The sequence below is a fragment of the Salvelinus sp. IW2-2015 genome, linkage group LG4q.1:29 (genome assembly GCF_002910315.2).
Source record: "Salvelinus sp. IW2-2015 linkage group LG4q.1:29, ASM291031v2, whole genome shotgun sequence".
Lineage (NCBI taxonomy): Eukaryota > Metazoa > Chordata > Actinopteri > Salmoniformes > Salmonidae > Salvelinus > Salvelinus sp. IW2-2015.
In genome coordinates this window covers 6,972,300-6,985,211 of record NC_036842.1, presented here as the reverse complement: position 1 = coordinate 6,985,211, position 12,912 = coordinate 6,972,300, and the positions used below count along the sequence as shown (strand labels likewise).

Here is a 12,912-nt window from a genome sequence, read left to right as displayed (position 1 = left end):
AAAATAAATGGTCAAGAGTTTCTGGGTCACAACCACAAAATACACATTTGTTATCAATAGCTATTTTAAATCTATGTATAATAAAGGTCTTCACAGGGTAGATTCTATGAATGAGTTTGGATGATACTTCTTTCACCTTATTAGATATACAATATTTACCAGACAACAACAAAACTTTGTTCCAGTTCACTTGTCCTAGGGCTGCATTCCAGTACATTTTAGCAGAGGGAATAGTAACATGTTGACATAGTTTCCTTATATACATGTTATTACATTTATAGTTTAAAATGTAAATTCCATCTAGTTGTATTGAGGCTACAAAATCCTCAACAGTTGCACTTTGAGTATTGTTATATTCTCCTATAAGAAGAATAGCACCTTTAGGGACAGCTCTAACAACAATTTGATACTCCTCAGGAGTGAATGTAACATTGTGTGTTCTCATAAAATTCTGGATAATCATATAGTTGTCCATCATTRTTCAATAATTGTTTCACCCAAATAATGTTGTTGTCAAACCAGTTCTCGAAAAATAAAGACTTGTTTTTGTATTTTATGTCTTTATTATTCCAGATTGTATACCTATGTGGGGAAAMATTGTGTTTGTACATGAGGTTCCAAGTTAGAAGTACTTGTTTATGAATGTTTGCAAGCTTAATAGGGATTTTACCCATATCAAAGTTGCATTTGAATAAGAATTMTAGACCACCAATTTGTTGGAATATTAAATTAGGGATTATATTCCAGATGCAATCCTTATTTCTTAAATAGTTTTGTATCCATTTCATCTGAAMTATTATATTAGAGGTTTTAAAATCYAGAGCATTCAACCCTCCCTCACCTTGGGTGCTACATATTACAGCTTTTCTTAAATAATGAGGTTCMTTCCTCCATATGAAGTTAAATAATTTAGTATCAACCATTTTAGTTACTGACAGAGGAACATCCAAGGCAAGGGAGATATAAACTAATCTGGACAGACCTTCAGATTTTGATAAAARTACACGTCCAGGTAAAGAAAGATCTCTTAATAACCAGGAGTTAAATCTCTTTCCAATTTTCTCTACAATAGGAGAGAAATTTAAGTTGGCCCTTTCTTTCTGATCTTTGCTAACTTTAATACCAGGTCTTCACCTGTTGTATTCGTCGCGTGACAAATAAACTTTGTTTTGATTTGATATGTGATCATATCTTTTACAGGGATATTACATACTGAGTTTAAGTCACATCTTTTCAACGCAAATAATTCACATTTCCTAATATTCAGAGATAAACCTGATACATGTGAGAAGGTATTAATACACTCAATAGCTTTCCTGACTTCATTATGATCTTTTAAAAAATGGTGGTGTCGTCAGACAATTGTGATTGATACCATTCAACCTGGTATCTGGTATCTGAATACCCCTAAAACTACCCTTATTTATATGAAGTGCCATATCTTGTGTGACCAATAAAAATAAGAAAGGAGAAATTGGGCATCCTTGTTTAATTCCACATCTAATGTCGAATCTCTGTGAAGTTCCATGGGATAATTTAACAGAGCTGTTACTATTATTGTAAAGTGTCTTAATTACACTTTGAAAATATTGACCAAAACCAAAAAATAGAAAGTCTCAAAAATAAAATAATGTTTAACTCGTTTTCCATGTGTAGACCACTCAGTGCGCTAAACCTGAGAGAACCTTGATGAAAACCTGCTCCAGAGCGCTCAGACTGGGGCGAAGGTTCGCTTTCCAACAGGACAACGACCCTAAGTACACAGCCAAGACAACGCAGGAGTGACTTCAGGACAAGTCTCTGAATGTCCTTGAGTGGCCCAGCCAGAGCCCGGACTTGAACCCGAACGAACATATCTGGAGATACATGAAAATAGCTGTGCAGCGATACTCCCCATTCAACCTGACAGATCTTGAGACGATGGGAGAAACTCCCCAAAATCAGGTGTGCCAAACTTGTAGCGTCATACCCATAGTGGGCTCCCGAGTRGTGCAGTGGTCTAAGGTAGTGTATCACAGTGCAAGAGGCGTCCTTACAGTCCCTCGTTCGAATCCAGGCTGTATCACACCCGGSTGTGATTGGGAGTCCAATAGGGCGGCGCACAATTGGCCCTGTGTCGTCCGGGTTTGGCTAGTGTAGGCCGCCATTGTACATACAAATTTGTACTTAACTGACTTGCCTAGTTAAATAAAGGTTAAATAAAATAAAACATAAAAAACAAGAAGACTCAAGGCTGTACTGAGTAAAGGGTCTGAATACTTATGTAAATGTTTATTTTTGCTTTTAAAACGTTTGCATAAAATTATAACCTCTTTTTGCTTTGTCATTGTGGGGTATTGTTTGTACATTGAGGGGAAAAAACTATTTAATCCATTTTAGAATAAGGCTGTAGAGTAAAAACATGTGGAAATAGTCAAAGGGTCTGAATACTTTCCGAATGCACTGTATGTATGAGCTAGGCCTACTATCACATATATTTTTTTTTTTAGATTGTATCAATTTTCTTTAGATACTATCTCAAAATGTTGATTTACATCTCTGGCATTTTTTACATACTGTCCAAACATTCTGATATACTATCTCGAAATGTGGACTTACTTATCTCAAAATGTTTAGATAGTGTCAACTTTTTTTTATGGTGGTGGGAATGAGCTTCTATATGATCTGGCTAATATTGGGAGCCTCAAGGGGAAAAAATGGGCCGGTGTGGGGGCCAGTGTGCTGGAAATGCCAGGGCCAATTTCTGGTTCCAGTCCACCCACCCTGTGCTCCAAGGTGGATGAGGCTGTGGCTGTGTTTCACCAGGCTAAAGTGGTTTCACCAGGCTAAAGAGGTTGCATAGAAATCTGTTCCCAACTCAGCTTGAGTTCCAAGCCAAGCAAGGGATGGGGATCCTAGAAGCTTGCTTCACAAAAAATATTGACATTGCAGCAAGATTAATTMAGTTATTTAAACTAATAAATGATTGACTGCCAAATCTAGATGATTTGACCTTGATGATATAATTACAGTTCATAAAATATTATTATAATATTATTAATAATAMTAGTAGTTGTATTAATAATAGTATTAGTATTAGTAGTAGCCCAATATAAATAGTTGATCATTTACACTCCGAATTACCCCATTAATCTATCCATATCTTTTTTTACCTGTTAAATTCGATCCAAATTATATTTTTCGTCACCAAATGATGTCAGAGGAGGCGTATGCAAGTTTCGGTTCTCCTGTGCCCTACTGGGCTACTACTGTGGCCTGGAGAGAGAGAAGGGAGACGTTTCTCAGCTGTGAGATTACATTCACAAAGGAAACTTGTAACGCAAAGAATTGCACGTTCGTGTCGCTTTACTCAATCCATTAATGCTGAGTGAAATGTGTGGCGTTTTCAATTTATTTGCTTATCTCAATCTTACAATCAGGATGGAGTAAGAAATGAAAATTTGTCGGTGGAGCTTGTCTATTTCCGCAGATGCTGTTGACGTTTGCAATGAAATAGCGTCACATCTTTCTCTCTTTTTCAATTCCAAATGTTGAAAATATGAACGAGATCAAGTAAAGCTGGCATTTGGACAGCCTGGAATCATCAGTGCGCGCGCTGAACATGCCCATGCAGCTGTTTTCACGAGGTCTCTGGTGTTTTCGGGAGTTAATGACCAAGTTTTGGCATCACAAATGAATCATTGGAGGCGTGTTTTCTCGAAGATACTACAGTGGGATAAGGGCAATGATCGCAAAACGATGGAGTTGGAAACGTTTACGCATTGTGCGCTGGACTAAAAACGCAGTAACGCACGACTTTACCTGTGCGCCTCAAATGAAAGTTGTGAGTCGGTAGGCGGCGCACGTTCATACCATATGCTTTTCACTTCCTCGCTTAATTTGAACAGAAAACAAATACAGGAAGGAGACGGGGTCGATCTGCTGAATCACACTAATCTTTCACACTAAAACTTTGCGACCGAGGACGCAGTCTGTGGTTCAGGCTACCTTTGGGTGACAGATCCAGCTTTTTAAAGTTTATTGTACATAGGAGGGAATGTCTATAATTATGTAAGTTCCGTCGTAACACACTAAAGAAGAATGTATTACTATTTTTTTAAAGAGTTTTAGGAATAGCATAGACATTTTCCGATCCTCGCCGCGGAGTCAAGACATCGACCATTCGCTGAGGGGGATTTACATGACTATAGGTTATTGCTGTCACTCAATGCGATCAACTTCGATTCACCTGGCAGTATCGATTGTAAATTATGTTAAGGCTCAATCGGCAAGTCACTGTTTTGGGCAGTGCCATATTTTGTGTAGTGGTCTTCTCATTGTACCTGATGCTGGATCACCTGCAATTAGACAATACCAAAAGTCCAAACAACGGTGGGGATAGATTGCAAAATGTAAGTCTGACTTATTTTCTGTAAGATGACTGAGGAACCTTGTTTTTACATAGTTTCACAAATATGAATGAATTTGTAAAGTAGCCTATTTCCTCAAAATCTTATCACTGTTACTGTGTAGATAACTGGTGTTGATTGGCTGCTGTATGCATGGGCACGGTTAGTAGGCCAACTAGTCGTTTTTACATTGTTACAATGTACCGACGTTCTAGACAATGTTTAACAGTTTTCGCTTCCCGACAGGAAACACATTTTCAACTGTAGCCATGATATAGTTATCGTCTTGAAACAGAACTGGTTCCAATAAACACAAGTGTATGCCTTTTTGGAAGTCCTAGGGTCATTTTCATATTGAGTCTTGATATCGCGGGGTTGAGTGTTACGTAATTCCATTCCTGAACTAGTATTTTTAGGCAATCGGGTTGCCTCCCACAATAACAATGTTCCAGCATAACCTACACCTTATTAGTATACACCTATTTTGTGCCTAGTGCTATTGCCCAAGGTATGGGATATCGAGACTAAGTGAAACTGGTAAAAGTGGACATGTTTGTGCAACAAGAAGGTGACTGACCTCTTGTTATCTCTTTATTCGTCATTTCCACTTCCTTTCACTGAGGGCTTAACAATTAACCCTATATGCATTGACACTTTGGATTTGTGTGTAATATAGTGTGCTATATTTGTCACCATGGAGGACATACCCATAGGTCCTCGTTTTGGTAACAYTATAATAAGGTTACTTTTATTAAGGGATTACAATTAGTTTATTGACTGTCAATTGACTGTCATTATAACTCATTTATCAACGGTTATTGCACAATAATTAGATGCATACTGTATTGTATAAAGCCAGTGAACTTGTTCTCCTCCGTCCCTTCTTTTCCTTGACCAGGGCCAGTTGTCAATCCTGCAGGGTAAGATTGACCGCTTGGAAAGACTACTGGCAGAGAACAATGAGATCATAACCAACATCAGGGACTCTGTGATCAACCTGAAGGAGTCGGTCAAGGATGGGGTTCCTGATGGAGGGAACATGAGTCAAGGACCCTACCCAGAACTGCTGGCTTCGCCTCCACTGGTCCTCCCTATTGACTCCCAAGACTGTCAGTTCGCAGCAAGGGAGTTCTCTAAGCCAGCAGATGGGGTGCAGGTAAGACTTTTAGAGAAAATTAGAAACAGCTCAGGTATTTGTAGATGCAATGCTGTTGTAGGCTTGAACTACGATTTGAGCTGTAAAGCATAGTCCAGTGAAAGTTTGAAGTGAACAAAACTTCAATGGACAGCGTTAGAACTGACAGTGTTATTTTTTTTACTGAACTCTAACCTATTTTGATAAGATTAATTCGTTATACCGAGAGACATCATCATGATCTCATTACCACGCTGAATTGCTCCTACCATCAGTGTGAAATATGAAGCCTTGCAATAGCCATGGGGAAAATCCTTGTTACAGTGTGACGTGACTATGGTGTTAAAATGAAGGACAAATGTAAAAACCATTACACTATGTGTCATGAATATTTTTCATAATTAATAACATGATAGTGCTGAGTGATTAGTGCTTTTTGAGGTTGGTTTGGTTTCGGTCCGATTCTTTAAAAAAATTATCACAGTTTTCGGTTTTGATTATTTTATAGATATTAAATGCACAATGCATTATGTCGGTTGAATGCTTTAACAACACAGAATAAAACAATTATTAAAAGTCCCATTATGGTAGTGACTGCCCATTACCGCTTATTAACCATAATTTATTCACATTACTTGAATAAAATATTTCAGTTGTGGGGTATATTACATTTATTTTATTTGATGACATTGTTATTTCATTCCAAGTCATCATCTCTGTACAACTGCTGCCTATGCTGTCTGACAAAATCACTATTTTAGTAGTTCTTCAAAGTACTATCAGTCACTTAGCTCATGTATTTTCAGGTAGAGATACCTCCCAAAGCAACTGCTCTCTATCCCTCTCGATTGTGTATTATTTTGTCTCCCACGCCGTGTCTGCCCAACACTAACCTAGTGTAGCAGGCGTAAAAGAAACACACAGACGAGACAAGTAGGCGCGCAATGGATTATGGTCATTGTAGTTAATTACCACGTTTTCTGCGCTAAACCATGTAGAAGATTGGCCTCTTTTAAACTAGAACTCCCTACTACCTCACATAGTTTGGGCTTGATTTGATTTACCTCTAGAGAAACTGTATTGAGCAAAATAAAATAAAAAATGAAATGGAATTCAAATAATGGAACCAACATTGGTCAATTTAGTTGTTTAAAAACGAAAGAATTACCAAAATGTTGGTTAATCGCACAGCACCTATATCATGAGCATGTGGGGTGCGTGCTACGCCACCGCTTATAACTAACTATAAGTTCAAGCTACAATATGTATTGTTTTGAATGGCCCGACCAAATTCACATAGAAGTGTGAGTTATAGATATTTGAGTCTCATTAAAAGCAAGTCTAAGAAGCGGTAGATCTGTTCTATGCTTATCGTTCTTAAGTTTTGTTTTTTGTGTCTTTTGGTTTTGTACACCACCTTCAAACAGCTGGAAATACAATATATTTGGTTATGGAAAATATATTTGACAGCGGTTTAGATGGTACAATGATTCCAAACACAATGACTGCTTGTTTTGTCACATAAACTGAAATTAGGGGAACTATTACAATTTTAGCAACCAGGAAATGGCGGCGCAATTTCTGCATAGTGTGTCTTTAAGTGTAACAATCAGAAATCTAAGCCGTGTCAAATCAGTTATATCCAGCTCAGGGCTCTAGCCAGCTATGCATGTGGTTTGCTAACTTGCTAGTAGGTAAGTGGCTAGATGTCAAGATCAAGCTTCTTGGTTACAGCAGAGACATTCAATCCCCTCCTGGAACAAGATCCCTGTTACCTAAAATTGCTTTGTGTGTCAGGTAGTCTAGAGGTTAAGAGCGTTGGGCCAGTAACTGAGCCGACTAGGTGAATAATCTGTGGATGTGCCCTTGAGCAAGGCACTTAACCCTAATTGATACTATAATTTGCTCTGGATAACAGCGTACAGTGTGCCTATCCGGTAATATGGCCATGTTCTGTTATAATCTCCACCCGGCACAGCCAGAAGAGGACTGGCCACCCCTCATAGCCTGGTTCCTCTCTAGGTTTCTTCCTAGGTTTTGGCCTTTCTAGGGAGTTTTTCCCTAGCCACCGTGCTTCTACACCTGCATTGCTTGCTGTTTGGGGTTTTAGGCTGGGTTTCTGTACAGCACTTTGCGATATCAGCTGATGTACGAAGGGCTATATAAATACATTTGATTTGATTTGATAATACAGTATACCCCAGTATTGTAGAGAAACGGTATGAACATCTGGATACATCCCAACCCTAGTAAAATATCTCGCAAATAGGATACACAAAAATCATTTAAAGAATTTAAAAAATTGCATGTAAAATGTAAGAGGGCAGCTAGTGTTGAGGAGGGGACTGCAGTTTGACTTGAAATACAGGTTTCTTTCAGTAGAGATAATACCTTTAGGTACAATTAAGTCAGTCAATACCCAAGAATGTTACGGATTAAAAAGAAACCTGTCACCCCTGTGGTTAAATAGACAGAATGAGTGTATATAGCCACCGTGTGTGTATATTTTAAATGTTTTATTTGACCTTTATTTAACTAGGAAAAGCCCATTGAGACCCAGTCTCTTTTTCAAGGGAGACCTGGCCAAGAAGGCAGCAACAATCAATACATTTCATAATTAAAACATACAACAATACAATACAACACGATTCAGCCTAAAAAGACACATTTACACTCCTCCGTAACAGAGTCTCCCATCAATATATTAAATTCATTCAGTGTCACTAACATATCTAGATGAAGCATGGATTGTAGATTATTCCATGCGTCTGGTGCACAAGAAGAGAAGGCAGTCTTGCCTACTACTGTGAATGCCCTGGGGATTTTAAGTAGCAACCACCTAGCAGACCGGGTATGGTAACTGCTGGTGGTGATTCTCTGATCCACCTCTACGCAGACAACACCATTCTGTATACATCTGGCCCCTCTTTGGACACTGTGATAACAAACCTCCAAACGAGCTTCAACGCCATACAACACTCCTTCCGTGGCCTCCAACTGCTCTTAAATGCTAGTAAAACGAATTGCATGCTCTTTAACCGATCGATGCCCGCACCTGCCCGCCCGACTAGCATCACTACTCTGGACGGTTATGACCTAGAATATGTGGACAACTATAAATACCTAGGTGTCTGGCTAGATCGTAAACTATCCTTCCAGACTCACATTAAGCATCTCCAATCCAAAGTTAAATCTAGAATCAGCTTCCTATTTCGCAAAACAAAGCCTCCTTCACTCATGCTGCCAAACATACCCTCGTAAAACTGACTATCCTACCGTTCCTTGACTTCGGCGATGTCATTTACAAAATAGCCTCCAACACTCTACTTAGCAAATTGGATGCAGTCTATCACAGTGACATCCATTTTGTCACCAAAGCCCCATATACTACCCACCACTGCGACCTGTATGCTCTCGTTGACTGGTCCTCGCTACATATTCGTCACCAGACCCACTGGCTCCAGGTCATCTATAAGTCTTTGCTAGGTAAAGCTCCGCATTATCTCAGCTCACTGGTCACCATAGCAACACCCACCCGTAGCACGTCCAGCAGGAATATTTCACTGGTCCTCCCCAAAGCCAACACCCCCTTTGGCCGCCTTTCCTTCCAGTTCTCTGCTGCCAATGACTGGAACGAATTGTAAAATTCACTGAACTTGGAGACTTATATCTCCCTCACTAACTTTAAGCATCAGCTGTCTGAGCAGCTTACCGATCGCTGCAGCTGTACACAGCCCATCTGTAAATAGCCCATCCAACCAACGACCTACCTCATCCCCATATTTGTTTTTGTTTTTCTGCTCTTTTGCACACCAGTATTTCTACTTGCACATCCTCATCTGCACATATATCACTCCAGTGTAAATTGCTAAATTGTAATTACTTCGTCACTATTGGCCTATTTATTGCCTTACCTCCTTACTTAATTTGCTCACACTATTTACAGATATTTCTATTGTGTTATTGACTGTACGTTTGTTTATCCCATGTGTAACTCTGTGTTATTGTTTTTGTCGCACTGCTTTGCTTTATCTTGACCAGGTCGCAGTTGTATATGAGAACTTGTTCTCAACTGGCCTACCTGGTTAAATAAAGGTGAAATAAAATAAAAAATAAAATAAAAGCAGACCAGACTACAGAGGTAAATAAGGAGTTTACCCAAAAGGGCTTTGTAGATGAACACATACAAATGTATGTTTCTGCACATATAAAGTGAGGTCCAAACTACCATTTGGTACAATGTGCAATGGTGGGTGAGTGACTTAGCATTTGTAGTAAAGCACATGGATGCATGATAAACAGAGTCCAGTCTCTGTAAGACAGAGGAGGTTGCATGCATATACAACAAGTCACCATAATCAATTACAGAGAGAAAAGTGGCCTGAACAAGCTTCTTTTCTAGCCATAAGCAGGAAGCAAGTCTTATTACGAAAATAAAACCCAATTTCAATTTAAGCTTTGTCACAAGATTATCCACATGAACTTTAAGGACAACTTGTCATCCAACCAAATACCTAGGTATTTGGAGGATGACACTTTTTCTATGAATAAGACAATGCTAACGTTCTCTGGCAGAGTTCTAGCTCTGGTAAAGGTCATGAATTTTGTTTTTGTATATTCAAGACCAGTTTGAGACCATAAAGGGAGGCCTGCAGTGACTGAAAAGCAGTCTGGAGCTCTTCAACAGCCTGAACCAGAGAAGGAGCATTCGGAAATTATTCAGACCTCTTGACTTTTTCCACATTTTGTTACGTTACTGCCTTATTCTAAAATGTATCAAATAGTTAATTCCCCCCCCCCTCATCCATCTACACACAATACCCCATAAAATGACAAAGAAAAAAACATTTTTTTTGACTTTTTGCACATTTATAATTTTTTAAACTGAAGTATCACATTTAACATACAGTTGAAGTCGGAAGTATACATACACTTAGGTTGGAGTCATTAAAACTTGTTTTTCAACCACTCCACAAAATTTCTTGTTAACCAACTATAGTTTTGGCAAGTCGGTTAGGACATCTACTTTGTGCATGACACAAGTCATTTTTCCAACAATTGTTTACAGACAGATTATTTCACTTATAATTCATTATATCACAATTCCAATGGGTCAGAAGTTACATACACTAAGTTGACTGTGTAAACAGCTTGGAAAATTCCAGAAAATGATGTCATGGCTTTAGAAGCTTCTGATAGGCTAATTGACATCATTTGAGTCAATTGGAGGGTGTACATGTGGATGTATTTCAAGGCCTACCTTCAAACTCAGTGCCTCTTTGCCTGACATCATGGGAAAATCAAAAGAAATCAGCCAAGACCTCAGAGAAAAATGGTAGACCTCCAGAAGTCTGGTTCATCCTTGAGAGCAATTTCCAAACGCCTGAAGGTACCACGTTCATCTGTACAAACAATAGTACGCAAGTATAACACAATGGGACCACGCAGCCATCATACCGCTCAGGAAGGAGACACGTTCTGTCTCCTAGAGATGAACGTACTTTGGTGTGAAAAGTGCAAATCAATTCCAGAACAACAGCAAAGGACCTTATGAAGATGCTGGAGGAAACAGGTACAAAAGTATCTATATCCACAGTAAAACGAGTCTTATATCGACATAACCTGAAAGGCCGCTCAGCAAGGAAGAAACCACTGCTCCAACACCGCCATAAAAAAGCCAGACTACGGTTTGCAACTGCACAAGGGGACAATGATCGTACTTTTTGGAGAAATGTCCTCTGGTCTGATGAAAACAAAAATAGAACTGTTTGGCCATAATGACCATCATTATGTTTGGAGGGAAAATGGGGAGGCTTGCAAGCCAAAGAACACCATCCCAACCGTGAAGCACAGGGGTGCAGCATCATGTTGTGGGGGTGCTTTGCTGCAGGAAGGACTGGTGCACTTCAACAAATAGATGACATCATGAGGGAGGAGAATTATGTGGATATATTGAAGCAACATCTCAAGACATAAGTCAGGAAACATCAGTCAGTCAGGAAACTTGATCGCAAATGGGTCTTCCAAATGAACAATGACCCCAGGCATACTTCCAAAGTTGTGGCAAAATGGCTTAAAGACAACAAAGTCAAGGTATTGGAGTGGTCATCACAAAGCCCTGACCTCAATCCTATAGAAAATTTGTGGGCAAAACTGAAAAATCGTTTCGAGCAAGGAGCCTACAAACCTGACTCAGTTACACCAGCTCTGTCAGGAGGAATGGGCCAAATCCACCCAACTTATTGTGGGAAGCTTGTGGAAGGCTACCCAAAATGTTTGACCCAAGTTAAACAATTTAAAGGCAATGCTACCAAATACTAATTGAGTGTATGTAAACTTCTGACACACTGGGAATGTGATGAAAGAAATAAAAGCTGAAATAAATAATTCTCTCTACTATTATTCTGACATTTCACATTCTTAAAATAAAGTGGTGATCCTAACTGACCTAAGACAGGGAATTTTTACTAGGATTAAATGTCAGGAATTGTGAAAAACTGCATTTAAATGTATTTGGCTAAGGTGTATGTAAACTTCCGACTTCAATTCTAAGTATTCAGACCCTTTACTCAGTACTTTGTTGAAGCACCATTGGCAGCGATGACAGCCTYGAGTCTTCTTGGGTATGACGATACAAACTTGGCACACTTGTAGTTGGGGAGTTTCTCCAATTTTTCACTGCAGATCCTCTAAAGCGCTGTCAGGTTGGATGGGGAGCATCGCTGCACAGATTTTTTCAGGTCTCTCCAGAGATGTTTGATCGGGTTCAAGTCCAGGCTCTGGCTGGGCCACTCAAGGACATTCAGAGACTTGTCCCGAAGGCACTCCTGCATTGTCTTGACTGTGTGCTTATGGATTGTTGTCCTGTTGGATGGGGAACTGAGCACTCTGGAGCAGGTTTCATCAAGGATCTCTCTGCACTTTGCTCCGTTCATCTTTCCCTCGATCCTGACTAGTCTCCCAGTCCCTGCCGCTGAAAAACATCCCAACAGCATGATGCTGCCACCACCATGCTTCACCATAGGGATGGTGCCAGGTTTCCTCCAGATGTGCTGCTTGGCATTCAGACCAAAGAGTTCAATCTTGGTTTCATCAGACCAGAGAATATTGTTTCTCATGGTYTGAGTCATTTCAGTGCCTTTTGGCAGACTCCAAGTGGGCTGTCATATGCCTTTTACTGAGGAGTGGCTTCCGTCTGACCACTTTACCATAAAGGCCTGATTGGTGGAGTGCTGCAGAGATGGTAGTCCTGCTGGAAGATTCTCCCATCTCCACAGAGGAACTCTGGAGCTCTGTCAGAGTGACCATYGGGTTCTTGGTCACMTCCCTGACCAAGGCCYTTCTCCCCTGATTGCTCAGTTTGGCCGGGCGGCCAGSTCTAGGAAGAGT

General features: G+C 39.8%; 1 protein-coding gene across 1 annotated transcript in view; it reads left to right on the top strand.

Annotated features, from left to right (window-relative positions):
- Positions 1 to 3,651: 3,651 nt before the first annotated feature.
- The window catches only part of man2a1 (mannosidase, alpha, class 2A, member 1), a 65,437-nt gene continuing 56,176 nt past the window's right edge, over positions 3,652 to 12,912 (top strand). Inside the window, exons 1-2 of the mRNA XM_023983502.3 lie at positions 3,652 to 4,391; positions 5,287 to 5,544. Coding sequence (XP_023839270.1) covers positions 4,251 to 4,391; positions 5,287 to 5,544 — 399 coding nt within the window. The 5' untranslated portion in view covers positions 3,652 to 4,250. The remainder of the gene's footprint in view (positions 4,392 to 5,286; positions 5,545 to 12,912) is intronic.